A 27956-nucleotide genomic window follows, 5' to 3' on the forward strand; every position below is an offset into this window, starting at 1 on the left:
GTGACGTCAGCTCCGTCCATCTTCTCTATGCACAGTGTAAACAAACGCTCTAATTTACGACAAGGCGCTTCGCTTTCATCAACCTTACTTGTAAAACAACATAAATGACTTGATAGTATAATAAACTATTTAACTAAATATATTTCAGGTTACATCAATAGAACGAAATAGTTATAGTATTTTTCTTTTTTTTTTAAATCCAAAGAAAAAAATGCATACTATTAGGCCTATTGGTAGGGCCCCTTCGAGCAAAAACTACCACTCACGATACCCAAGTGATACTTTTCTTTTCTTTGGGACGACGTAATTGGTCACTTTTGTGATTTTAGATGGGAATGTCTACTTAATCAAGGGTTTTACAGAATTACTTACAGTAATAAAGCAGGGCGGTTAGTAATGTCCATTACGATTTGAGGTGTATCCGTGCTGTTATCACACAATACCCTGTGATCTTCATAAAAGAGGCACGGCTTTTTAGTGTGTCTAGACACCTGCCAATGAAGGAACCACAGAAAGGCCACGGAAAGAAAACCAATTAACCAAGAAAACACTCCCGATTATTGTTTCAGTACGTGGGTTAATTTATGTACGAAACACAATACAGTTATTTCAACACTTTGACAATGGGTGGTTTATTTTGTATTGCAAAATAATATATCATTGGTGCTGGCTTACTAGGATGGATATAATTACAGAACATTGCGATCCATCTGCAAAAATCAGGTATGTTTTGTTTCTTCAGTTCGAAGACTAATTCCTGATGTGACACGTTAGGTATTACGTAACCACCAGCTCGCCAGAGGGCGTATTCACTGGGATGGTACAAAATGGCTGCGCCCGTTATATATAATAGCTGTCACATTTAACCGTTTTATTAATTAACTATACGATTATACTTGTTGATATTAAAGGGACATTCCCGAGTTTGCTGCAATGTTTTAAGATGTTATCGACTAATAAAATATTTCTACGATTAAACTTACATATTAAATATATTTTCTTGTTTAGAATATTAGTGGCTGTATATTAAACGTGTTTCTGATCGTTCTAATATTTGTACTAGGTTAATTTTCATTTTATTTCCTAAAAATATTTTGAAGACAAAATCCAGTTTGGGCTTCTTACAAATATTAAGACGACCAGAAACACATTGAATATACAGACGCTGATAGTCTAAACAAGAAAATGTATTTAATATGTAAGTTTAATCGTAGAAATATTTTATTAGTCGGAAACATCTTACAATGCAGCAAACTCGGGAATGTCCCTTTAAGCAATAATATGTATTATATATCGTTGAATATGCATACCAGGCCAAATGCCTTAATTGTCCCCTCCTTTAAGCGGTAGGACTGTTTTAGCGACTGCACTGGTGCGCTATAAAGTGGCACGGCTCCCACTGGAGTTAGAACCGTATATCCTAGTCAAGACTAGCTCTGCTCTGTAGACAAAACACCTTGTAATGAGTTATAGGCTTTAAAGGCGCTCTGTCACGGATGGTTGACCTAATTAATGACCTAACAAAGTATTATCATATATATATACATTTGATTTGTCGCTAAAAGTACTTTATTTAACCATCTAAATAACTACCATAACCCACTAATTACTGATATTTTGTAAAAATAATTTAATTATGTCAACGGTCCATAATTCAGGAAAACATAACGGCTATTTGGAGCGAAGAGGTGTGACGTATTATTTTTGTAGTCATGTGATGGGCAATCCCCGAATAACTGCAATGTCAAAACGATTTGCTAAGCTCGTGTAACGAGAACGCTTGACCATCCTATGCAACGTAGGGTAAATCGAAAGTAAAACAATGAAAATAAGTTATAAACATGTACTGAATAATAATAAGCTTATACATTAATTTATTTTAGCAACAGAAGCATTTTAAACGGCGACGATTCGACTAGTTAGGCCTTTGCATGTACAGATAAATTTATCATTTGTTGTTCGCGGAAAAATCTAAACACCTAATAAATTTATTATTATATGCCATAACCCCATGGGTAATTACAAATGGCTTGGAATAGGAATTACTACATTTTTAAAGAATACTGTGTATTAGACGGTGTTTTTATACGAAGTGGCTATATATACGACGGCCGTGTATATGGCCTCCGCTAACGAGGGCTGCCTATAAACACAGCAAAAATGTACATAGGCGGTAAATAAGTATTTGATTGATCCATATTGCCGAACCCACTTGGAACAAGAGGAATAAATACTAAGTACAAACAGGGGAATGGGGGTTGAATATGAATCTAGCGGACCCTTTTGTGTACGTTTTTCATAGACACCTACCCTGTGTTTCTGCCGGAAATAATTTTTTGGGTATGGCGCTATGAAATTAAATATTTACAATGTGTTTGCTGAATGCAACAGCAGTCGATAGGGGGTATGGGGGCCTCCCACCAAAATAATATGGGTTAGGATTATGAAAATCACACAGTAATAATAAAGAGTCATTAATTTTGTCAAGGTTAACTTTAAAAATTTAAATCTGCAATAAAATTTGGGTATACCCATTTTACCCTGCTACCGTATATGAATAGCGTAATATTGCCCCTGCAGTACTATAATAATATTATTAGTATTAGTATTATTATATATGAATGAATGAATACATACATATAAATAAATAAAATTATCAGTTTCTGAGATTATCTGAAAAAGAAAATAAATACACACCAACTACGGACAGTACACAAACTAATAGCGGGGGCTTGTAACTGAAAACAGTCGGAAGGAAACGTATTATCTGTTCGCTGCTTGAGAATTATACTGTTCTATCGACGAAATTGGGTCAAATGGAGTTATGGGTGTCATTGGAAAGCTGACATTATAATCTTGAAGATTAGTTGCAAACTGTTACTTGTAATAAAGATATTAACGGCATTATTTTGTTCTATCTCAAAATAATCACTCGATCTTAATGTTAAACTGTTCTATCTTAGCTGACCAGTCATATGTTATCAAATATGACATGTGACACCAAAATACTTTGATGATAGTAAGTTCAGAACCGGTCATTTTAATGTATTGAAATCAGGTACAAATATATCTCCAAGAACAAGTTTATTGTGTTTGTAACCAAAATGGAATGTCAAAGTAAACACATGCAAAGTTTCATTAAAATGTATTCAGAATACAAATTGTCATTCGCACCCCTTGGATCCTCTGCTGAAATGTCATTGACTTGTTCCCGCATGACGAGTTTATTGTTGTTGTAGGCAATAATCCTAACCCATAGGGTTCTATCCTAGATAGGTTTGTAACAGATTTCCCCGAGATAACAAAAACATTATTTTGTTATCCGATTCGTGTGTCACGCAAAACAGAAACTCTATCACGCTCACAGCATTGAAATAGTTTATCGCCAGATCTAGTGTCCAAATTATTCAGCAAAACTTTTGTGAACCAGGGCTCTCTTCAATTCAGGAAGTAGATAATCTCCACAGCAAAATTGAAGGTCAAAGAGCACTATGGTCCATTGAGTTTTGTTCGTTTATTGAAACAAGTCGGTACACAGCCTATGGTCATCATTCAAATGAAAGCCAGTATGTTCTTAGATTATCAGTCTATATCAAAATGCCTAAAGTTTCATGATATATTCTTCACAAAATTGAAAATGATCAGTATTTCATCTCAGAAACCCAAAGTAGCACATTTTAAATTATAATTTTCAGGTGAGGAAGATGAAGGTAATCTTTGACAAAAAGTAAGAAACCAAAACACTAAGTTCCAACTCCCTACCCCGTCTGTGTTAAAACCGATTCCATAGTTAAGAAAAGACAAGATCATAAATCCATGCTTAAATTCATGCCGTTAGATAACATGGCATACATGCATGCAGTGCATCCTACATGTATAGTTACAGACACAATTATAGGTACAGTTAGTTAAAGTTGCAGTTTCAGTTGCAGATGAAGCTATAGTTAAAGTTTGCAGTTACATTTACCTTCACAGTTATAGTTACAGTTGTGCCTACCACCGTCTAAATCATGATTCTCTCATTTACTACAGTCGAAATTACATGTACATGTTGTAGTTGTTTACCATCGGATCCCATTTCTTCTGCAATGTGTTTAAGGATTGTTTTATGTTTTTTTCTTCTTTTTTGTGGTGGTTTTCTAAAAGTAGCATGCTTCCTTTGTATTTAAGATTCGAACGCTATTTTGTTGACGTCAAACGTTATAGACTGATGGACACCAGAACAATTCAAAAGAAAATTACACCTAACTAAATTACAAAATGGAATTACTGTTTTCTCTATTAACGTCAAACAGTTTCCAGAAGTTGGCCTTTTGTTTTTGTTTTACAAGTTATTAAAAGCACGTGTTTTAATAGAATACTAATTTTATTTAATGCGTTTCAGAGTTATAACTAAGTGCTGTAGTTTGCATTGCCAAAAACAAAACAAATTTATATTTTTCTATTTGTTACATGGATATCATTTATTAAAGTATATTTGATCTTTACGAAATATGTTTTCACTTACTGGAAACTACAGGATAAAGAAAATGTGAAATTTGCATTGACTATTCCACTAGAACCGTATAATTTACTGCGTAAGTTTCATTTGTTGTAATTATTATGTTCTATCTCAAAGTGTTATTTTGTTGTTTTGGAGTATTTACTAATATTTTGTCGAGTTTTATATGCCCAATTGACAGTGTTCAAGTTAAAAATACATATGATATACCCGGTGCCTTGTAATAAAAGCTTATTTAGTAATACCAACACCTCAAACTTTCAAATTCAATTTCCCAACATTTCGAAAAAGTGCAGATAGAACAAAATAATTCTTAAGCAGCGTGTTTTCGAACCGTCATTGTACTATTATTGTTACAGATAAGCATAATTAATAACTAGGATTCGGGAACAGTACTAACAGTTTAGCTAGTTTCGCAGATCGGTACGGTTAGAGGACATTATGTTGTGTATTAAGCAAATATGATTGTGCCACAATGTTTTTTTATCTGTGCAGGCACATACCCATCTCCTTGTACAAGCAATTTTGTTTTGTGATACATTTTTGGGGGAACATGTCTCGACCCCTCACCGTAAATTTCGCTCGGCTCCGTGTATACCTCCTCCCCATGCTAAAATCCCTGCGTGTGCAGTGGTACTGTGTACGGAGCTCCGTAAAAAACACGAAACACAAACAAACAAACAAACCACAAACACAAACAACAAACAACAAACAAATTAAACAACAAAATAACCCTCGCTCCCCCCTCATCCCCCAAAATAAAAACAAATAAAAATAAAAGAATAATAATAATCGCTTGCTTAATCCCCTGTTTAAGAAAAACAATTCTGTTGTTTTTTCCTCCCGATAATTGTCCGACGGAGCGTGTCACCCCCTATAAACGTTGCTTACCTCAGTCTAGACCCCCCCCCCCCCCCGCTAAAATTCCTGCACACGCGCCCGCAGTGGTCCTCTGTACGTTAGCTCCGTAAAAAAAGAAGAAAAAACAAAAACAAAAACCAATAATAAAAATAATAAAAAATAAAAATAAACCAAATAAATAAACCAAATAATAATAATAAACAAAAATCGTGAGTTTATGTTCCAACTATTTATTAGTTTATTTCAGCGTATTCGCCGTGTTTTGTTGTTGCTGTTGTTGTTGTTTGGGTGGGGGTTTTTTGGGGTTTTTTTTTTTTTTTTTGGGGGGGGGGGTTGGGTTTGGGTTTTGGTTTGGTTTTTGGTCTCTACGGCGACCGTGCACTGTATATACAATTCAAAGGTACTTTACACGGCTGTCCTATATATAGCCTCATCAATACTCGGTTTTGTCGTACGTTTCAGACTCCAAATAAAAGAGTTCCAAGTTTAAAAAATGAAGCTGCTCACAGGTTGTCATGGGATTCCCTCAATCATGGTTCAATTAAAATGTTTTGGGTGATACAATAGCAAGGTGTGGTATTCCAGATTAATGTAATTGTCATTTATAATCCATATTTAGAGAAATAAGGCCCACTAAATCTATGATTGAGCGCCTTTAAACCTATAAACCTTCAAATGGGCGGGATGTAGCCTAGTGGTAAAGCACTCGCTTGATGCGCGGTCGGTGTGGGATCGATCCTCGTCGGTGGGCCCATTGGGCTATTTCTCATTCCAGCCAATGCAATACGACTGGTGTATCAAAGGCCGTGGTATGTACTATCCTGTTTGTGGGATGATGCATATAAAAGATCCGTTGCTACTAATGGAAAAATGTAACGGGTTTCCTCCTTAAGACTAGATGTCAAAATTACCAAATGTTTGACATTCAGTAGCCGATGATTAATAAATCAATGTATTCTATTGGTGTCGTTAAACAAAACAAACTTCTACTTCACGACTTTATCATAACTTCTTTGGAATCAGTCTCGTGCAGAGATTTGTAACCATCATGAATGTTAGGCCAAACAAAATAAATTTCTGATCTCTGGTCAGCGCGCGCGTCAACTGAAATCACGAAATTTTGTTATTTCATTTATGATGCTACCTTCATCATGTTGAATATGTACTTAAATATGCTTGAAGAGCTTAATGATATCTAAAATAAATACATTTTAAAATAATGTAATAAGCTTTGCTCATCATTTACTAAAAGGCCTACTGGTTCCATTTGGCAAATAAAAACTGCATTGCTTTCTACTAAAACTATTAAAATTCCAATACAGCAAGGTCTGTATGCTGTCTTGGGCCGTTAGCTGTCTTGGACCGTTAGCTGTCTTGGACCATTAGCTGTCTTGGGCCATTCGCTGTCTTTAATTTCTTGCTTCTGATTGAGTAGCATGGCTTGTTTTAAAAACATGTGCGACCAAAGTCGAAGTCATAAAAATTGCCTTGGCTATATGGAAAATGTAACGGAAAATATTTAGGGTACCAAGGCAAAGAAAGGTACACCATTGTCATTGAGGATGGACCAAAGCAGATGAGGAGGACGTGTATGCTTAACCTAAAAAAGCCGCATCGCAGCATCAATTCTGGAACTTTGGAAAGACCAAAGACCGACATTTTAAAATATTTTTGGGCCTGCTTCTGTTCCACACTTTTTAAAGTTTTATAAATTGTCTAGGTGTATTAGTGGTAACCGGAGTATCTCCAGAATAAACGAACAGCCGCGGAATGTTCATTTACTCGTTACAACTGACATTTCAGAGTGCCGTTTGCTTTATTTTCAGTGGTTATTCTTAATGTCACATCGGGCATGGTGCAACGTTTCAGTGAAAAAATAACAAATCCTACACCTGTAATGGATAATGTGCGGGATGTTACGCAGAGTACACATATAGCTTCCAGTAAAACACCAGTGGGAGGTGTTCCGGAAGTTACGCAGAGGGCGCACAGACCTTCCAGTAAAACACCAGTAGAAGGTGTTCCGGACGTTATGCAGAGTGAATCTACTATATCATTGAATAAGCCCGTTGTTATGCTGATGGCTACAATTATCGCGGTGTTCGTCGTATTATTATTCAGCTGTCTAGCGAAATACATCTATGTATTACACACGTACGTATGTCTAGCTTGACCAATTAGTATAATTATTGTTTTTCTGCATAGTATTTCAGTACTCATAAACATTTTATTATCTGTAAAACGAACGTTAATGAATGTTTATGCATCCATCTTCTGCATATGTCCGCAATATATTTATAAAAAGTAAATATAATTATACATGTATACTGCCTACCTTCGTTTATCCAGTATTTTACCTTCATTCCCGTATTAAAAAGAAACTTCATTTATACACATTGATGGTAATTTGTTAAAGAAAAACTGTTTTTATTTATTAATCCCCTACTTGTCCAATCGAAGGTGACTATAGGTTTCATCTCCGTCCTTCTGTCTCTCTGTCTGTCTATCTGCATGTCCGTCCGTCTGTTCCACATATTAGTTTTCCAGACGTTTTTTATTTTCACAATGCCTGGAGATATTGAGCTGAAATTGTGTATATAGCTTTATTATGTACTGTTACAGTTCAAGTTTGACTTTCATGCTGATTTATCTATTTTGACAGAGAGTTATGGCCCTTGAACTTAGGAGATACAAAAATTTGTTTTCCCGACTTTCTTTTGCAGGGGAGGGGATTTAGCTCAGTTAGTTGAGTGTCGCAGGATCACACCACCAAGGTGGATCCATTCAGCTGATTGTTTTTTCTCTCGTTCCCCCTGCGCGTGCTGTAACCTCACCGTGGTGCAGGGGTGTAACATTCTCTTTGAGAATGGCCAATACAGCACAAATTGAAGTTTAGAGTAAAATTCGGTGTCCGTAAAATTCTGTGATATTTGTATTTGTATTTTTGGCACAGTTCTTTACACTGTTTTTGTTTAAACCTTGAATTTTTATATTGATGTTGATCATCACTTTATTTATTTGCATTACCATAGTTTGACACCCAATAGCCGATGTATTTTTCGTGCTGGGGTGTCGTTAAACATTCATTCATTCATTCATTCATTCTCTCGTTCCAACCAGTACACCCAACTGGTCAAATGCCGTGGTATGAGCTTTCCTGTCTGTGAGAAAGTTCATATAAAATATCCCTTGCTGCTAATGGGAAAATGTAGCAGGTTTACTCTGATGATTGTGTTTCATAATTACCAATGTTTGACATCCAATAGCGGAATATTAATTAATGTGCTCTAATGTCGTTAAACAAAACAAACTTATCTTTTCTTTTGCAATGACTCAAAATATCGAGCTGAAATTTTATGTATAGCTTTACTATGTTCTGTTACATATCAAGTTTGACTTTCATGGCAATTTATCTATTTTTCACAGTTTTAGCAGTACTCTCAGAATGCTTGTGTGTATATATATATATATTTCATTCATATAGTTTATATTTTGGTAACAATAAAACATAACGTTTTAGCTATAGCTACAACTCGGGGCAGGACGTAGCCCAGTAGTAAAGCGCTCGCCTGATGCGCGGTCAGTCTAGGGTAAATCTTTGTCGGTGGGCCCATTTTGGGCTATTTCTCGTTCCAGTCAGTATTCAGCAACTAGAGTCATAAAGGGTATATGTACTATCCTTTCAGTGGTATGGAAGGAAGGAAATGTTTTATTTAACGACGCACTCAACACATTTTATTTACGGTTATATAGCGTCAGACATATGGTTAAGGAAACCACAGATATTGAGATTAGCAGCAAGGGATCTTTTATATGCACCATCCCACAGACAGAATACTACATACCACGACCTTTGGTATACCAGTTGTGGAGCACTGGCTGGAACGAGAAATAGCGCAATAGGCCCACCGACGGGGATCGATCTCAAACCGACCGCGCATCAAGCGAGCGCTTTACCACTGGGATGCTGCACATAAAAGATCCATTTGTGCTAATTGCTAAGAGTAGCCCATTGTGTGGCGGCAGCGGGTGTCCTCTCTCTCTTTGTGTATATTTCCGACGTCATATAACAGTAATTAAAATGTGTTGAGTGAGACGTTAAGTAAAACATTCCTTCCTTCCATCCTTTTTGATAGTTACCTTTGGAGGTAAACCTTCACAAAAAGGCATTTATGCTTGAGTCCACGATAAATCCATTGAAATAGTGCTGCTACTTGCTCAAAGTTGTTTGGAAGTAATCAGTTAATTTTAATCTTATTTAGTAAATTGTAATGACTGTCATTAAATACTCTAAAAAAGAAAACAACTTTTTGTTTTAGGAAAAAGACTGCAATATTTATATTACGACTCCATCATCATGTAGCCCAGTCGTAAAGCGCTCGCTAGATGCGCGGTCGGTCTAGGAACACTACCCGTCAGTGGGCCCATTGGACTATTTCAAAGTATACTAGTATATCAAAGTCCGTGATATGTACTACCTTGTCTGTGGGATGATGCATATAAAAGATCGCTTGTTACTAATGGAAAAATATAGCGGGCTGCCTTTCTAAGATTCTCGATCTAGCCAGTGCACCACGACTGGTATACCAAAGGCCGTGGTATGTGCTATCCTGTCTGTGGGATGGTGCATATAAAAGATCCCTTGCTGCTAATGAGTAAATGTAGCGGGTTTCATCTCTGTGACTGTGTCAAAATCACCATATGTTTGACATCCAATAGCCGATGATTAATAAATCAATGTGCTCTAGTGATGTCGTTAAACAAAAAAAAACCTTATCCTCTCTAAGACTTTGTCAAACTTGCTAAATATTTGACATCCAATAGCCGATTAATAGTAAATCAATGTGCACTAGTGATGTTAAACAAAATAAAAATAAATCATCAGCACATTTTAAACTACGACATTTTGGTGTGTAACACGAGCTACAGGGTCTTCCAAATGAATGGAAGCCAATTAATCGTAGTTGAGAAAGTGTGCTGTCAAACATTTGTTTCGAAACTAATGTAACAATTTGGTATTAATATACAGCAATTTATAAATTGCAATAGGGCTAATGACGCACTCATTATTGCTGCTAATGGAACATTGTAGCCTTCCTCTGAAGACTATCAGAATTACCAAATGTTTGACACCCAAAAGCCAGTGAATAATATTCAAACAGGGCGCGGTCGGTCTAGGATCGATCCCCGTCGGTGAGCCCATTGGGCTATTTCTCATTCTACGACTGATATCAAAGGTCGGTCATGGTATCCTGTCTGTGGAATGGTGAATACAAAAGATTCCTTGATACTAATGGGGAAAATGTAGCGGGTTTCCACTCTATGATTATATGTCCAAATTACGAAATATGTGACATCTAATAGCCGATGATTAATAAATCACTGTGTTCCAGTGCTGTCGTTAAACAAAAAAAACTGTAACGTTTTAATTATTCAAAGTGCTTTATTGGTGTCGTTAAGTAAAACAACTTTTAACTTTCACAGGCAATTCTGTGGTGTTTATTTAAAGTTTATTATTTTATTAAAGAGGCTGTCTGAGTTTTCTGCCATTGGTAAACTGTTACTGACCAGCAGAGCCTTAAATCTAATCAATTTAAACATTAAAGGGATATTTCTGAGTTTGCTGCAGTTTTTAAGATGTTATCAACTAACAGAGATTTTTAATTACATATCAAATATATTTTTTTGCATAAAATATTAGTGACTGTATATTAAATGTGTTTCTGATCATTCTAATATTTGTACTAGGTTAAATTTCATTTTATTTCCTAAAATATTTGTTTTTCGTACATTCTAAATTATTTGAAGATAAAATCCAGTTTGAGCTTCCTACAAATATTAAGACGACCAGAAACATATTGAATATACAGACATCTTACAATGCAGCAAACTCAGGAATGTTTCTTTAATTATATATTTTTTAAGAATATCAGTGTCTGTATATTTGGGGATTTTGTTTGCGTTTCTGGTCGCCCTACTGTTTATGGTAGTCCAAAGTTCATTTTATGTCGTAATATATTTCATTTCGTAGTTCAAACATTAGGACGACTAGAAAGACATTGCATATACAGACACTGATATTCTAAACAAGATATATTTAACATACGTAATTTTAGTCGTTGAAATGTCAAAATGGCAACAAACTCAAAACAGTCCCTTTAAAGGGACATTCCTGAGTTTGCTGCATTGTAAGATGTTTCCAACGAATATAATATTTCTACGATTAAACTTACATATTAAATATATTTTCTTGTTTAGAGTATCAGTTTCTATATATTCAACGTGTTTTTGGTCGTCTTAATATTTGGATGAAGCCCAAACTGGATTTTGTCTTCAAATAATTTCATACGTACGAAAAAACTATATTTCAGGAAATACGATGAAATTTAACCTAGTACATATATTAGAACGATCAGAAACACATTTAATATACAGCCACTAACATTTTATGCAGAAAAATATATTTGATATGTAATTACGATCATTAAAAAGTCTCTATTAGTCGATAACATCTTAAAGTCTGGGCAAACTCAGGAATGTCTCTTTAAAATATAATTTTGACCACGGCGAAGACGGTGAAGTATGAGAGAAGAACCGTGCGGTCGAACACGATACTCGTTTCAGTTAAAAGCAGTAGGTCGTTTCTAGGCGCACAGGAGTCACATACCATGCACTTTTAATAGTATTAGTGAAGTCCTGTTTCAGAGGTTACCGATGAAGGTTATGATCTACGATCTAATACACTAAGAGCGGATGCCTTACAACTGAGCTTAATTCTGTTACATATCTGTTATAATCTGGTGTCTGGTACTTTTATTACAGAAGGAAAGAGCGAAAAAATCAGGAAACAGCCGAACAAGAGCCGTTGTCGAGCGGAACCTTGACGTCACACACGTATGCGGAGATTGACGAAATTAACACAAGTGTTTCTGGTCAGCGACCGTTTGAAACGCCAGCAAGACAATCAAATATGGCGACATCAGCGTTAGGTCATGATATAGGTCCACAAAACCAGAGCGTTTCTCAAACACGTCGAACATTATCAACAGGTGCACCCGACTTATCCTCAATGTATATCCATCAAGCAAGGCCGTCAAATATGTTGACGTCTGGTGATCTTAGAGTTTTAGGTCATGCTGTAGGTCCACAAAACCACAGCTTCTCTCTAACGCATCCAACATTATCAACAGCTACACCAGACGTATCCTCAATGTGTATTCATCAAGCAAGGCAGTCAAATGTGTCGACATCATCTGGTTATCTTGCACCTTTAAGTTGTAATGTGCCATCAGACATTCAAGATCAAAGAACAGCTGATAATGACGCATGCTCAAAGTGCATCCAGCCTGTAGCATCACTAGGTGATGATGCAACCGTTTTTAACCAGGACGAATTTAAAGCTCAACCAACAATACCAAATATATGGGCATCATCTGGTTGTCTCAGACGTTTACGCCCGCGTCCAGCGTTATCAACAGTTGATCACAGTGTTTCCTCAATGCATATCCATCCTGTGACATCAGAATGTGATATTTCTGATCGGGTCGATTTTAAATCACGAGCAACAGTAGCAAATGGTTCGACACCAGCGAGGTGTGAAGGACCATCGAGGCGCCAACAGTTAAGGCTAGCTAATCTTAACGAAACGTCAGCATGTATGCGCTTTGTGGTGTTGCGCCATCACAATTCAGGTTGTTCAGTTCAGGACATATGTAAAACGCAGGCAACATTACCAGGCGTGTTGACATTGAGTAGTCCAGCAAGACATATGAAGCGCCTGAACGAGAAATTCATGATTGAACAGCGTTCATCAGCTGACCAAGTCCAGTCTTCAATCCCTATAGACCCTATTGTGTTACAAGGCCGTGATACAGGTCGGCCAGATCAAGGTGTCTTTCAAACACAAACAGCATCATCAAATGTAGCAACATCAACTAGTTCTCTTAGAACACAGAGTTGTAATGTTGTACCACTGCCATTGAAAGCTCGAGAGCAAAGAGCAGCGGAGCACAAGACCTCGATAAATACCCAGCCTGACGATGAAGATCATTTATGTCAGAGCGAATGTAAACCGTATTCAGAATTACCAAGCATGTCTAGATTGACAGTGTCTGGTAGACCTCCACGGTTTAATGGAACATTAAGGTTTGAGGAATGTTCTCCAGCCGACCGAGTTCACTCTTCAGACTATATAGATCCTGTGACATTACAAGGCCACGAAGTGGCTTCACCAGATGGCAGCCGCATTAAGTTGCATGCAACATTACCAAGAATGTCGACGTCGGCTAGGTCTGTTGGACCAGAAAGGTGTAATGGACAATTAAGGAATGGAGGGTTTACTCTAGCTGATTCATTTCAAACTTCAGTATATATAGACCCTACAAAATTACAACATCAAGGCATCGTTCAGTCGCATGCAACATTGCCAAGAATGTCGACTAGGTCTGTTAGACCTGACATATAAAATTATGTAACAAACAATTAAGGAGTGCAGGGTTAAAGAGCGAACGAGTTTACTTCAGCCGACCGAGTATTATCTTCGGTCTGTATAGATCCTATAACATTACAAATCCATGATGTGTGTTCACCACATTAAGGCATCATTCAATCTCAAGCAACGTAACAAAGAATGTCGATATCGACCAGCTGTTACAGATCTCCCAGCAGGGAGTGGCGGTCCTTCTAAGGACGAACACCTGATAGTGGACCATGGAAGCAATCACGACTTTGCCTAAAACGTCCTTTCGACTCTACCTTGTGCGGATATACAAGTTTGGTAAAGGAATACGGTTTTTGTCATTGAGATTTGGTAGATATGTACGGTTTAATGAATGGGGTAGGTGGCATTTTGCTTCTTCTTCTTTTCTTTTTCTTTTTTGTGTGTGTGTTGTTTGTTTGTTTGTTTTGTTGGGATTATGTTGTTATTGTTTTTTGTTTTGTTGTTTTGGATTTGGTGTTTTGTTTAATATATAACCAATGTTTTTGCAAGTAACACATAGAAATACAGTGGGGCTTTTGTTTTTAGAAAAACAATAGTTTTAATGAAGGTTTCTTAGACTTGAAAGGTGTAGTGGATAAGTAAAATTGAAGAGTGTACTCCATATGGTCGAGTTCAATCTTCAGTCTATAAATCCTATGACATTATAATATTAGTATGGGCAGTTGTTAAATGCATACATCATGATCAAATATTACGCCACAAACGAATTCTTTAACTGCTAGACCGTTGGTGTGTAGCAGACCATTAAGTAACAATGTTCGCAGACTGAGGAAACAAACAGAATACTGGAGAATTAATTGTTATATAACACCCACCGCACTCCCACCCCTACCCCTACCCCCACCCCACTCTCACCCACCCACCCCCCAAACCCTAATTATGAAACAATTTTTGTACAATTGGGTTTTTGGAACTAACCCTAATGAATAATCAGACTGTGTGACATGAGCCTTGACTCGTCTCTAGATAGTAATTATCATGTACTCAGAAATATAATTCACATCACTTTGAGTTCTAGGGTCACAGACGAATTTGTAGTGATCATAAACTCAGAAATATAATTCTCATCACTTTGAGTTCTAGGGTGACAGACGAATTTGTAGTGATCATACACTCTGAAATATAATTCACATCACTTTGAGTTCTAGGGTGACAGACGAATTTGTAGTGATCATACACTCTGAAATATAATTCACATCACTTTGAGTTCTAGGGTCACAGACGAATTTGTAGTGATCATAAACTCAGAAATATAATTCTCATCACTTTGAGTTCTAGGGTGACAGACGAATTTGTAGTGATCATACACTCTGAAATATAATTCACATCACTTTGAGTTCTAGGGTGACAGACGAATTTGTAGTGATCATACACTCTGAAATATAATTCACATCACTTTGAGTTCTAGGGTCACAGACGAATTTGTAGTGATCATAAACTCAGAAATATAATTCTCATCACTTCGAGTTCTAGGGTGACAGACGAATTTGTAGTGATCATACACTCTGAAATATAATTCTCATCACTTTGAGTTCTAGGGTGACAGACGAATTTGTAGTAATCATACACTCTGAAATATAATTCTCATCACTTTGAGTTCTAGGGTGACAGACGAATCTGTAGTGATCATACACTCTGAAATATAATTCTCATCACTTTCAGTTCTAGGGTGACAGACGAATTTGTAGTGATCATACACTCTGAAATATAATTCACCTGGCTTGGGGTTATGGGGTGACAGAAGAATTTGTAGTAATCATACATTCAAAAATGTAATTCACATGACATTTACGGACACTAATGTCGATATCGACCAGCTGTTACAGATCTCCCAGCAGGGGAGTGGCGGTTCTCCTAAGGACGAGCACCTGATAGTGGACCATGGAAGCAATCACGACTTTTGCCTAAAACGTCCTTTCGATCCTACCTTGTGCGGATATACAATTTTGGTCAATGAATACAGTTTTTGTCATTCAGATTTGGTAGATATGTACTGTTAAATGGAGGTGGGTGGTATTTTGCTGCTTCTTTTTTTTTTTGTGTTGTTTGTTTTGTTGGGATTTTGTTGCTGTTTTTGGGTTGTTGTTTTTGTTGTTGTTGTTGTTTGTTTTGGGTTGTTGTTGTTGTTGTTGTTGTTTTTTTTGGGGGGGGGTGTTCGGGGTTTTTTTTTGTGTTTTTTTTTTTTTTTGGGGGGGGGGGTATTTGGTGTTTTGCTTTAATATATAACCAATGTTTTTGCACGTAACACATAGAAATAGAACATTTTTGTTATTTCCGAAAAAGTCTGTATAAATCCTATAAATTATAATATTAGTATGGCTTTCATATCAGGGCACCGACCTCGGTGGCGTCGTGGTTAGGCCATCGGACTACAGGCTGGTAGAAACTGGGTTCGGATCCCAGTCGAGGCATGGGATTTTTTATCCAGATACCGACTCCAAACCCTGAGTGAGTGCTCCGCAAGGCTCAATGGGTAGGTGTAAACCACTTGCACCGATCAGTGATCCATAACTGGTTCAACAAAGGCCATGGTTTGTGCTATCCTACCTGTGGGAAGCGCAAATAAAATATCCCTTGCTGCCTGTCGTAAAAGAGTAGCCTATGTGGCGACAGCGGGTTTCCTCTAAAAAAAACCGTGTCAGAATGACCATATGTTTGACGTCCAATAGCCGATGATAAGATAAACAATCAACGTGCTGTAGTGGCGTCGTTAAATAAAACAAACTTTACTTTTCATATCAGGGCATGTTTTAAACACATTCATCATGATCAAATATTACGCAACAAACGAATTCTGCAATTGCTAGACCGTTGGTGTGTAGTAGACCATAAAGAATACTCGAAAATTAATTGTTATATAACCCCCACTGCACTCCCCCTCCCCCGCCCATTCCATTCCCACCCACCACCACCACCACCCCCAACTATGAAACAATTTTTGTACAACTGGGTTTTTGGAACTAACCTTAATGAATAACCAGACTGTGTGACATCTGAATACATATTTCACAATATGTACAAATCGCCTCCTGGTAACTCAGGTATATTATTCTTCCAAGTTTTTTTTTACTACTCAAAAGAGTCAGTTGATCTCGATGGGGTTTTTTTCCAGACCGACATCAACGTAAGTTTATTATATTTTTCTACCAGAGGAAAACATATAATATTGTAATCTAACCATGGGTTATTTGTATTACAGTTTTAAAAACATGAGGAATGTGTATGATATTTTGAAATCAGTCTTCCATAAGAATACATGAGATATTGCTTACAGTCATGACATACTATAGTCCGTCCCATCATTCTATAAAACTGTTTTCTGTCAATAATTTCAGTTTGGTTTCACGTAAGAAGAAAAGTAAAATTGTTTTGGAACTAACAAAAAAAAACTACCATTTTTGTATGCAAATTATAAATCGGTCGACTCATAAATAAATAACGTGTATTCTAATACAACTTTCATATAAGACTTTTTTCCATTGGTTAATTTTCGTGATAAATTGGACGATAGACGTACACTGTCATGGGAAACCAGGATTTAACACCACAAAATTCCGAGAACTCGTCCGATATGCTGTCACTTAGCGTCATGTGGGGTGTTTTCGTTAGTATATTAATTCCGCGTCTTTCATTATATTTAAACGTCCATATAAGTAATGTTAAAAACAAATTAGCTACTAACTTCAGATGAAAATGATGTTATTTTTACTATTTTGTTATTATTTCGTGCCATGGTAACTTTTAACACGTCGTTAGCAGCAATCAACGTGCACCCACCCAAGTAAGGCCCTGTCACTGATCGATCGCAGCAGTCACCAACATGTGTCTTGTGGTCTGCTCTTCTAGTTTGTGTTCTCAAAAGGGTGCAAGCAGGTTCATCATAAATAATTATATCATAATCTGAAGTAACTTATTTTTGTTTAGAACATACTTTTTGGGACAATAAAATTGATAAAGAAGACGAGGTTGGCAACAGTTATATAAACTTGTAGACCTACTCCATCAACGTGGATTTTGTACAAAATTATACCAGGCGAATTCCTCGAAATAATTCAATACGAGATTGAAACACCGCTCACAACTGTAAAATCCAATCATATCCATATGTCTTGCAGCAGAAATTAACAGCCAACGAAAATATTTCTTTTAGTGTATCCTGTATTACAATAAATCATGTTCAAAACACAGACTAGAATACCAATAAATGCCTTTGGTTCGCTCCTAAGTCAGTGACGTCATGTGAAGAGAACGAAAAAAAAACCCAAACAATTACGTCATACTTTTACTTACTATAAGCGTTTTCATTGAATATCGTAAGTAAGGAGAATAGATAATTAGGTTTTTAATATTTGTGGGATTTCTTTAATAAAAACACAATAAAACTGCTTACAGATACTTCTAATAGGTGTAGTATTAGAATAGGGATAAAATCACTGTGTTTCGTTGTTAACTATAAGGATTTATAACAAAATTTTCCATTAGAATACGTATGGTATTGTTATAAACATCATGGCCCCTCAGTGGTATGTAAATGATATTGTGATTTATCCTATAACTTACCCATAATATCCATGTCATAAATCCATGTGATAACTTAGTGTATTAACCCAATTAAAGGTGTATGCAAATTTGCAAGGTCTCTGGGTAATAATGTGCTGTTGTCAATTAGTCATTTGGTTACAAACCAACAAGACCTGTCTACCCGAGGTAACGTTTTCGTAAGATTTAGTTAAACGTCAAACTAATTTGTGCTAATCGTGATGACGTCATATTACCGATGGCGGCGACTTTAGTACTGTGATTTACTAAATATCGAATGGAAATGTTAATTTAGAAGTTTTATAGAATAAAAAGGATTCGCTACTCGTGGTTTTGTTTTTTAATACGTAACATATTAACTCGTCTAGTTAATCGGTATTTGTCTCGGCAGAGGGCGGGACGTAGCCCAGTGGTAAAGCGCTCGCTTGATGCGCGGTCGGTTTAGGATCGATCCATTGAGCTATTTCTCGTTCCAGCCAGTGCTGACTGGTATATCAAAGCCCGTGGTATGTATTATCCTGTCTGTGGGATGGTTCATATAAAAGATCCCTTGTTACTGATGAAAAAATGTAGCGGGTTTCCTCTCTATGACTGTGTCAAAATGACCATATGTTTGACATCCAATAGCCGATGTTTAATAAATCAATGTGCTCTAGTGGTATCGTTAAAAAATAAACTTCTTGTGTCGGAAGAGTCTCGACAAATACCGATTAACGTAGACTGGATTGATATTTTTCATATTAAAAAAACACTCGTAACGAATCCTCTATATATCAGTGATATTGTTTTAAGCTATGGCCTATTAAAGAAATCCAAACTGCTGTCTTATTTACATATATGTCTTCACTGGACCATTGGCTTTTGATTTCTATTTTAGATTTGCATAACAATAATTTTCAGGGGCAGGATTTAACTCAGTCAGTAGAGCGGTCACCTTAGGTGTTTGGGTCATAGCTCTGAAAGTACTCCGTGGACCCATTCGATTTTGTCCCGTTCCAAACATTGCTCCGCGACTGGCATACTGAAGGCCGTAGTGATGTATGTGTAGAAAATACATAATTATCAGTGGCGGATCCAGAAAATCCATGGGGGGGGGGGGGGGCAGTGATATGAGGTGGAATGCCAAGGGAACTTTGAGGGCGGTTTGGAGGGGGATCGTACAAAAATTGAAAATTAATATATAATAAAATTATAACTATCGCAAAATTTAGGGGGGCGAGCCCCTGAACCCCCCCCCCCCCCCCCCCCGATCCGTCTCTGATTACGATATATCCCTTGCTGTTAATGGAATCATTTAGCGGACTTCCACAGAAGCCTTAGTGTCAGAATCACCAAATGTTTGAAATCCGTTAGCCCCTGATTAATTAATTAGTGTGCTCCAGAGGTGTCCTTAAACAAAAACTAACTCATTTTCAGCTTAAAAACAATTTCATATCTGCTTCTAATGACCACTGAATGTTAGATCCGGCTTTCCTTTTATCCTGTGTGTTTATAATAGGTTATATTACCTACCTGTTGATACCATAGCAATAAAGATATATTTGACGCATGCAATAATGTTTTGTTTACTGATTATTTTAATTAGCATTATAAACCATTTGGAGGGGAATGTATTGTAACCACGCAAAGGACTTTTGTTTCGCACTTATTATTTTTTGTTACATATTTCTGAGGAAGGTTCAGACTTATATTTGGTTGTCAGTTGGGTCTCACAACCAGATAAAGTTTTTAGAAGATTTAATTGACTTGGTTAAAAATGGAGTAACCATTTGGGTTGCGTATGGCAGGGTTTTTGTTTTCTCCAAAATATTCTTCTACGGCCAGCATTACCAGTGAGATGACTCTACAGGTATGTAGTAGACAGTAACGCTGCTTCCATCAATCTGATGTCTCATGTCGTTTTGGGGAACTTATTGGATGCAATGCAATAGCATTGGTGTTACAATGGGAGGGTGGGTTGCGCAACTGAAGGTAATTGTCCCACCTCCTAACACAATCAGACTGCAAAACAAACTACCAAAATATAATATGGGAGACTGTATTACAGAATGGTCATCTTCAGCTTTAAACTATTTTTTATGTCGATGTTCGTCGAACAATATCATATTCCGAACATTTCTGGGAACTGGTCTGCACAGATGTACCACGAGACATAGTATAAACAGGCCAGTTTTTTTGTCTACTCTGTATAAATAAAGATACAAATGTGGCTTGTCCCCCCCCCCCCCCCCCCACACACACACACACACACACACACTCCAGATATCATTCCAACGTTTCTGATAAATCATTTGTTTTAAAAAAGACGAAACATTTTAATAGTCTATACAGCATCATGGGTGCGGATGAGAGGGGGACCACTACATGAGTAATCTTAAAGTTTAATTTAAATTATTAACTATCGTCTATTGGATGTCAAACATATGGTAATTTTGACATATAGCTTTAGAGAGGAAACCCGATACATGTAGTAGCAGGGAATCTTTTATATGCACCATCCCACGTACCACAGGCTTTGATACATCAGTCGTGATGCACTGGCTGGAACGATTAAATAGACAAATGAGCACATCGACGGGGATCGATCCCAGACCGACCGCGCGTCAAGAGATGGGATGTAGAGCAGGATCGATCGCCTTTGACATACTGGTAACTCACCGCACCCAGCCTGTGCTCCAAAATAGGTGCAACAAATGCCGTGGAGTGTACTGTCCTCTTTATTGGAAAATATGCCTTGATGCTTTCTGCAGTAAGAGTAGTCTATATATAATATGGCGGTAGCAGATTTCCTCTCTATCTCTGTCGGTGGATCATCTGGGCTACTTTTCGTTCTAGTCAGTGCACCACGACTGGTATATCAAAGGCCGTGATATGTGCTATCATGTCTATGGGATAGTGCATATAAAAGACCCCTTTTTACTAATGGAAAAATATAGCGGTTTTTTCCTCTCTAAGACTATGTCAAAATTATCACTTCTTTGACACCCAATAGCCGATGATGAATAAATCAATGTGATGTATTGGCGTCATTAAACAAAACAAACTTTAACTGTTTTAACTATCTCTAGACAAAGAGATTAAATAATCATGCTAGACACCAAATTGTGGTTAAAATGTGCCGAGGTGTCCATAAACACATACGTTTTACCTTTTCAGTCCGTAATTCAGAAAATTCCGACCCCCTCGCCATCTTGGATTTAACGGATGTAACACAAAATACTGAAAACAACTATAGGTAAGTATTCAAGCAATTGTTTTTAAAATCAAAAACCATTCTAACAAATACACGCATATGTAGCCTTCTATTCATCCTCCATTGCTGTATTGTTTAATGTCCCAATTCCTGTTCTTGTCTCAGTCCACTGAATTAATATTGAATTGTGTGATGATCACCGATCAAAATACTTTTGTTATCTCGCCGTGCTTCATTTTCAATGTCCCGCTATTGGTTTGTTACAGGCTGATTGCCAAATTTTTATTTTTCACTTTTTAAATTATTATTTTTGTCCGATTTGTGGATTGTTAAATGTCCGAATTATCTGTTTGTGTAATGACCGTCTCCTCGGTGTATTCTGATACCGCGGTACTGGACTGTTGATCACTATTCTTTGATTGTCAATGTTCTCCGACTGATGGATAGTTATTCACTGATTTCTGGATTTTTGTTTGACCCAGATAACCAGCTACTGGAAATGGTCGACTACTGAATGGTTACTGTTCGACGTTTAAAATGAGTATGTTTGACTATGATAATAAAGTTGACGATGAAGTTGACATCGGAACCTTTCGGTCCTATTTAAAACTGCATTCTGGAGTATAATTTCATTTCAGTACACGTCCATTCAAGATAGATCACCTACGATAATTTTCATACTGTCGTGCACCATGTGTCCATATCCTTTAGCTATAGTTGTTCATAAAAAAAAAATGTATTCTTCTTTATTCAGCGCTCAAAAGCAAGGTGTTTTTCCCCGCTGCCTTATGGTACAATATATTAAATTATATGCCTACAGACGTGTGTGTTGCATTAAGTCATTTGACGATAACCGGGCATGGCGATAACACACGTTTGCATTGTGCATTAGTAAATAATGTGATAATATAATTAATGGTGATGCTTTTCCAGCTTCAGACCGAGAACGTCTTGTCGCTTTTAAATGATGACATGATGCATGTTGTTGTTTGATGACGACGGCCCGTTATAGTTTCTGTTCTGCTGTTATGAGTATTACAGTTGTTTATAGAATGACACATGTTTTGTCCCCGCTTCTCGATTGCAGTAACTGCAGCTGCAGCTCAAATGATTTTTGCCGCAGTTCATTAAATCGATCCTGGTAGTATTCCAGCGGTTTGTGGTAGTTCTCCATTATCCAGCAGTTCTTGAAGAACATAATTTTAGCGACCTTTCTTCTCTTGCTGCCAATAACAACCTCGCTTGCCAACTGGAACTTGGTTTGGACAGTGCTCACTGCAAAGAATTCATTGTCGTAGTCCCCACACATAGCATCATTGGAGAATATGCATTTGTCTAACAGGACATCTGGAGACAAGAGAAAGCAGTAGATTAGCAGCTGGTCCGTCTCGGCCTCGGACAAGGTATCCATGTTTTTGTAGTCCCTTAGACGTCGTATGATGGCCTCTCCGCCCATGTTCAGGGTTGAGGACACACAACTGATGTAATACATTAGTCTCGACTTGGGAGAATCCGTGGTAAGAACAACGTCAAAACCTATCTGTTCGATGTCTGTTCTTGTCTGCGTAATCGATAGACCGGCCATAGTAGCAATAAACCAGACAGGGAGAGTCTAATAATGTCTCTCGAACAGGTGAAACTAAAAGTTGCCCAACAAGGAAGTTTATAATGTCCTGTCGTGCAAAGGCTTCTGATATGAGATGCGTATCAATGACCCTGGGTCATAGGAACGATATATATATGTTTAAAATAGAGTAGGATGAAAGGGAAACGTACATTGTTGTACTCAGGTGGGGGGCCTGGTGTCCCCTAGCCCTCACCCACGGTTCCTTTGGGTCTGTCGACCTCTCTCTCTCTCTCTCTCTCTCTCTCTCTCTCTCTCTCTCTCTCTCTCTCTCTCTCTCTCTCTCTCTCTCTCTCTCTCATCTCACGTCCACTCTAATTTGATAAATGTTTTACTTTCCTAATGCACCCATAGATATGTATTTACTAAGCAGAGTTGGATTACATCTTGTGTTGACGTCAAGGTTTCTTCAACTCATATCAATTCCCATTTTCGGCTGCTAGTACGCATTGTGTTTACATTGTCATATAAAAGAAAATTAAGTTGCCGACAGTGTTAAAATTAGAGCTAACATATTATTAGAAGAAGAAGAAGTTTTTTATTTAACGACGCACTCAACACATTTACCTACGGTTATATGGCGTCAGACATATGGTTAAGGACCACACAGATTTTTTAAGAGGAAACCCGCTGTCGCCACATAGGCTACTCTTTTACGACAGGTAGCAAGGGATCTTTTATTTGCGCTTCCCACAGGCAGGAGAGCACAAACCATGGCCTTTGTTGAACCAGTTATAACATATTATTAAGTAGTGTGTCAATTTTAATTTAATCTGCCTGCTTAAAATTTATACTTTAATAAAATAACGTTAATATATCGGGAATAATCAAAGGGTGGGAATTCGTTTTATTGTTGTTGTTTAACGTCAACCCTAGAGCGCATGTATTAATCACGTAGTCATCAGAAGAAACCTGCTACATTTTATCAAAATAGTTGGACCAAACCACCCCCCCCCCCCCATTGACCCCCCCCCCCCCCCCCCCCCCCCCCCCCCCGCCCCCCCCCCCCCCCCCCCCCCCCCCCCCCCCCCCCCTCTCTCTCCCTCCCCCCCCCCCCCCCCTCTCTCTCTCTCTCTCTCTCTCTCTCTCTCTCTCTTGTTCTATCTTCGATCACCTCTCTCTCTCTTCCTCTCTCTCTCTCTCTCTCTCTCTCTCTCTCTCTCTCTCTCTCTCTCTCTCTCTCTCTCTCTGTGTGTGTGTGTGTGTGTGTGTGTGTGTGTGTGTGTGTATCAGAGACACAGAGAGCAGTAACGAAACGAATCTTGTATATGCACTTTGCCATAGACATGCCGGCACCACGGCCTTTGATATATCAGTCGTGGAGAAAGTCTAATAGATCCGCCTTGGATATTCGATCTACGACCTAAGGACTTTACCGACTAAGCTAAATCCCGCCCCTTATTGATAACAGATAACAGTATTAACTTTACGCAACAAAACGCTGTCACATAGTACCCGTCCGAGCTGCACTTGTTTTGATCTGTACAAATATGTCCCTGGCACTTTGCCATGCATACGGGCTCCCATTTTTGTGAAGGGTGCAGGCTGAGTTTTGCCTGAATTAAAACGGAAATGTCCGAATGTGGATAACACTATGTATTCACATTAGCATTACTTTCAAACGGCTATAAAGGTCTGTAAACGAACCACTAAGCATTTTTTACATGGATTACAACTAATATTATGAGTGTAGAATGATGTAAGGACATAGTGAAAAGGTTTTATGCAAGCTCATTTTGCCCGAATATCTCTATCGGTTTTGCCCGAATATGGGGATTTGCCCCCCCCCTCTCTCCCCCCCCCCCCCATCTCGTATACTTTCCCAATAGTAGCCCGAGTACTCTGCCATTCACCATTCGAGAGCTAGATGGACATTTGGACAGTTTTGATCGGTCTCTACCATTAGAGATAACTGTATAGCGAATACAGGGAATGTCAAAGATTCTCGCTTTAATACAACCGCATGTTTGACATTAAATACCATTTTCGAGTTCGCCGATAACAAATATTTCACAAATATTAACCAACAATACACACACTACAGGAAGTAAACCGACAATACCCCCATTTCAATAATGCTCCGGTTAAATACGTAGGTGCTGACGGGTTTCTTCCTGTAGTGTGTGTATTTGTGGTTAATATGTCAAATATTTGTTATCAGCGAACTTCAAAATGATCAATGTAATGGTATTTAACGTCGAACATAGGTTATTGTTGGTGCTAGAGAGGAAAATGGTTTATTTAACGACGCACTCAACACATTTTATTTACGGATATATGTCGTCGGACATATGGTTAAGGACCACACAGATATTGAGGGATGAAACCCGCAGTCGCCACTTCATGGGCTACTCTTTTCGATTAGCATCAAAGGATCTTTTATATGTACCATCCCATAGACAGGATAGCACATACCACGGCATTTGATGTACCAGTCGTGGTGCACTGGCTGGAACGAGTGTTAGAGAGGAAATCTGCCCGGTGGTAGGCTGCCGTTCCGTGTTTTCGCTCTACAGTACATCTCTGACGGATGAGACCGATCATAACCGTCCAAATGTCCGTCTAGCTCTTGAACGGCAGAATATTCGGGCTAACATTAACTTGAGTAGCACTGGCGTATGTATGTATGTATGTACGTACGTATGTATAAAATTTAATAGTTTAAAAACACAGGATTGATTGGAAGGGCATTTCCCCCGTGCTCTCCCTACTCTCTACGCCACAGAAGAGTAGTGACAGTTGAGTAAACGGGAGAAAACATGTCATCTGAATTACAAAATGTACCTTTGACCTAGGTTGGGTCAACAAGTGCGCAATGTTTTCATAGCACGTATAATATAACAGACTTGTTGAGGGTTTTGTTATAGTTTTTAATTATTAATGTTTTGTTTTGTTTGGAGGGGATTTTTGTTTTTTAGTTTTGTTTGATTTTAGGGGATTGTGTGTATCCCTAATATTTGTGTGCACATTGTCCTGTTTCGAAAGTCTGATTGACAATCACGTGTATATATGTATGTCATGTATGTATTATATATGTTTATATATATATATATATATATATGTTATATATATATTATCGTATATATATATATATGTATGTATGTATTTATGTGTGTCTGTGTGTGTTTTTGTGTGTTATATATATTATATATACATGTTTGTATGTGTATAGATAATGTGTTGTGTGTTTTTGATTTTTACTATTTTGTCTAACTTAAATCACCATTGCGTTAGTGTAATAACTTAAATCCCAAAAATGTAATGCATGTGGTGGAAAAAATAGTTTTTCCTCTTTGATCGAAAGTCCAGCACTTTGAAACAACTTTAAAAATGCTTGCAGCGCGTTGTAGCCGTGTGATGCTCCAGGGCGCCCATAAACAAAACATCATCCAAAACATGGACCATGGACCCTGTTTAAAACTGATGTCCATGCACCATTCATAAAAAAACATTAACAAATTGGCTGATCCGAACTATGACAAGCACATGCTGGGCACGTGCCTACTAGTTATATCTGTCACAGCTCGTGCGCAGTTACAATTAGGTGTGAAACAAATCCTGTAAAGACTGAGCCACCAGGAAATCTCCTCTCTCTCTCTCTCTCTCTCTCTCTCTCTCTCTCTCTTCTTCTCCCCCCCTCTCTCTCTCTCTCTCTCTCTCTCTCTCTCTCTCTCTCTCTCTCTCTCTCTCTCTCTCTCTCTCTCTCTCTCTCTCTCTCTCTCTCTCTCAAACATAACGAAATTAGTGTTATATACAATTTTGTTTGTGAAAAGTAGAATACATAATGTTGGCCATAAATATACATTATGTCTGAGCCATCAACGACTCACGATGATCGGAACAGTTCTGACAGTTTAAAATGTTCCTGAATGAATGTCTAACGACACCCCAGTACGAAAAAGACATCGGCTATTGTGAATGAATGAATGAATGAATGAATGAATGTTTAACGACACCCCAGCACGAAAAATATATCGGCTATTGGGTGATGATGACTGCAATAAAACATCGATCAACATCAATATAAAAATTCAAGGTTTAAACAAAAACAGTGTAAAGAACTGTGCAAAAATACAAATACAAATATCACAGAATTTTACGGACACCGAATTTTACTCTAAACTTCAATTTGTGCTGTATTGGCCATTCTCAAAGAGAATGTTACACCCCTGCACCACGGTGAGGTTACAGCACGCGCAGGGGACGGCTATTGTGTGTCAAGTCCATGAATGAATGGCCAACATTAATTTAATATTTCGAAATTAAATTAAATATGCAGTGTAAATTGCAGTGCTGAAATATACAAATATTACAGGTAGGTCAAATTAAAATTTAGAATAAAATTCAGTCTCTAGGAGAAATTCCAACACAAGTTCAGTGTGGAATTGAAGTTGCACTTTAAATGTAGAATACATTCTAATGTCAGTCATGCATCAGTGACAAATCTCTTGTAGCCACAGAAACGTACGACTGCTCCTCCCCCCACCCCCACCCCCTTCACGCCTTCAGATGTTTTGCTAGTATAATTCTAAATACGTTTCTGTTAATACAAATAATTTTCTCAGCATGTAATGGACATAATAGCAAGTCATTCAGTCACAATTGTGGCAATTATATACCTAATCGGTGTGCTCTGAACGGAATTTGGTTTATGCTAAAGCCACATCGGACTGAATGCAATGCACTGGAGCTTGGTAGGTTTTATTTCACTTTTTAAAATTCCTTCTCTTTTCATCCT

General features: G+C 37.7%; 2 protein-coding genes across 3 annotated transcripts in view; both read left to right on the plus strand.

Annotated features, from left to right (window-relative positions):
- Positions 1-7239: 7239 nt before the first annotated feature.
- LOC121392071 lies at positions 7240-21617 on the plus strand. Its single transcript, XM_041523457.1, has 3 exons — positions 7240-7516; positions 12185-14138; positions 21558-21617. The coding sequence occupies exons 1-2, from the start codon at positions 7260-7262 to the stop codon at positions 13824-13826; spliced, it is 1899 nt and encodes a 632-aa protein (XP_041379391.1). The 5' UTR covers positions 7240-7259; the 3' UTR covers positions 13827-14138; positions 21558-21617.
- A 6163-nt stretch (positions 21618-27780) lies between these two features.
- The window catches only part of LOC121368986, a 31670-nt gene continuing 31494 nt past the window's right edge, over positions 27781-27956 (plus strand). For both annotated transcript variants that reach the window (XM_041493770.1, XM_041493771.1), the window contains exon 1: positions 27781-27912. In XM_041493770.1, coding sequence (XP_041349704.1) covers positions 27898-27912 — 15 coding nt within the window. In that variant the 5' untranslated portion in view covers positions 27781-27897. The remainder of the gene's footprint in view (positions 27913-27956) is intronic.

The sequence above is a fragment of the Gigantopelta aegis genome, chromosome 3 (genome assembly GCF_016097555.1).
Source record: "Gigantopelta aegis isolate Gae_Host chromosome 3, Gae_host_genome, whole genome shotgun sequence".
NCBI lineage: Eukaryota > Metazoa > Mollusca > Gastropoda > Neomphalida > Peltospiridae > Gigantopelta > Gigantopelta aegis.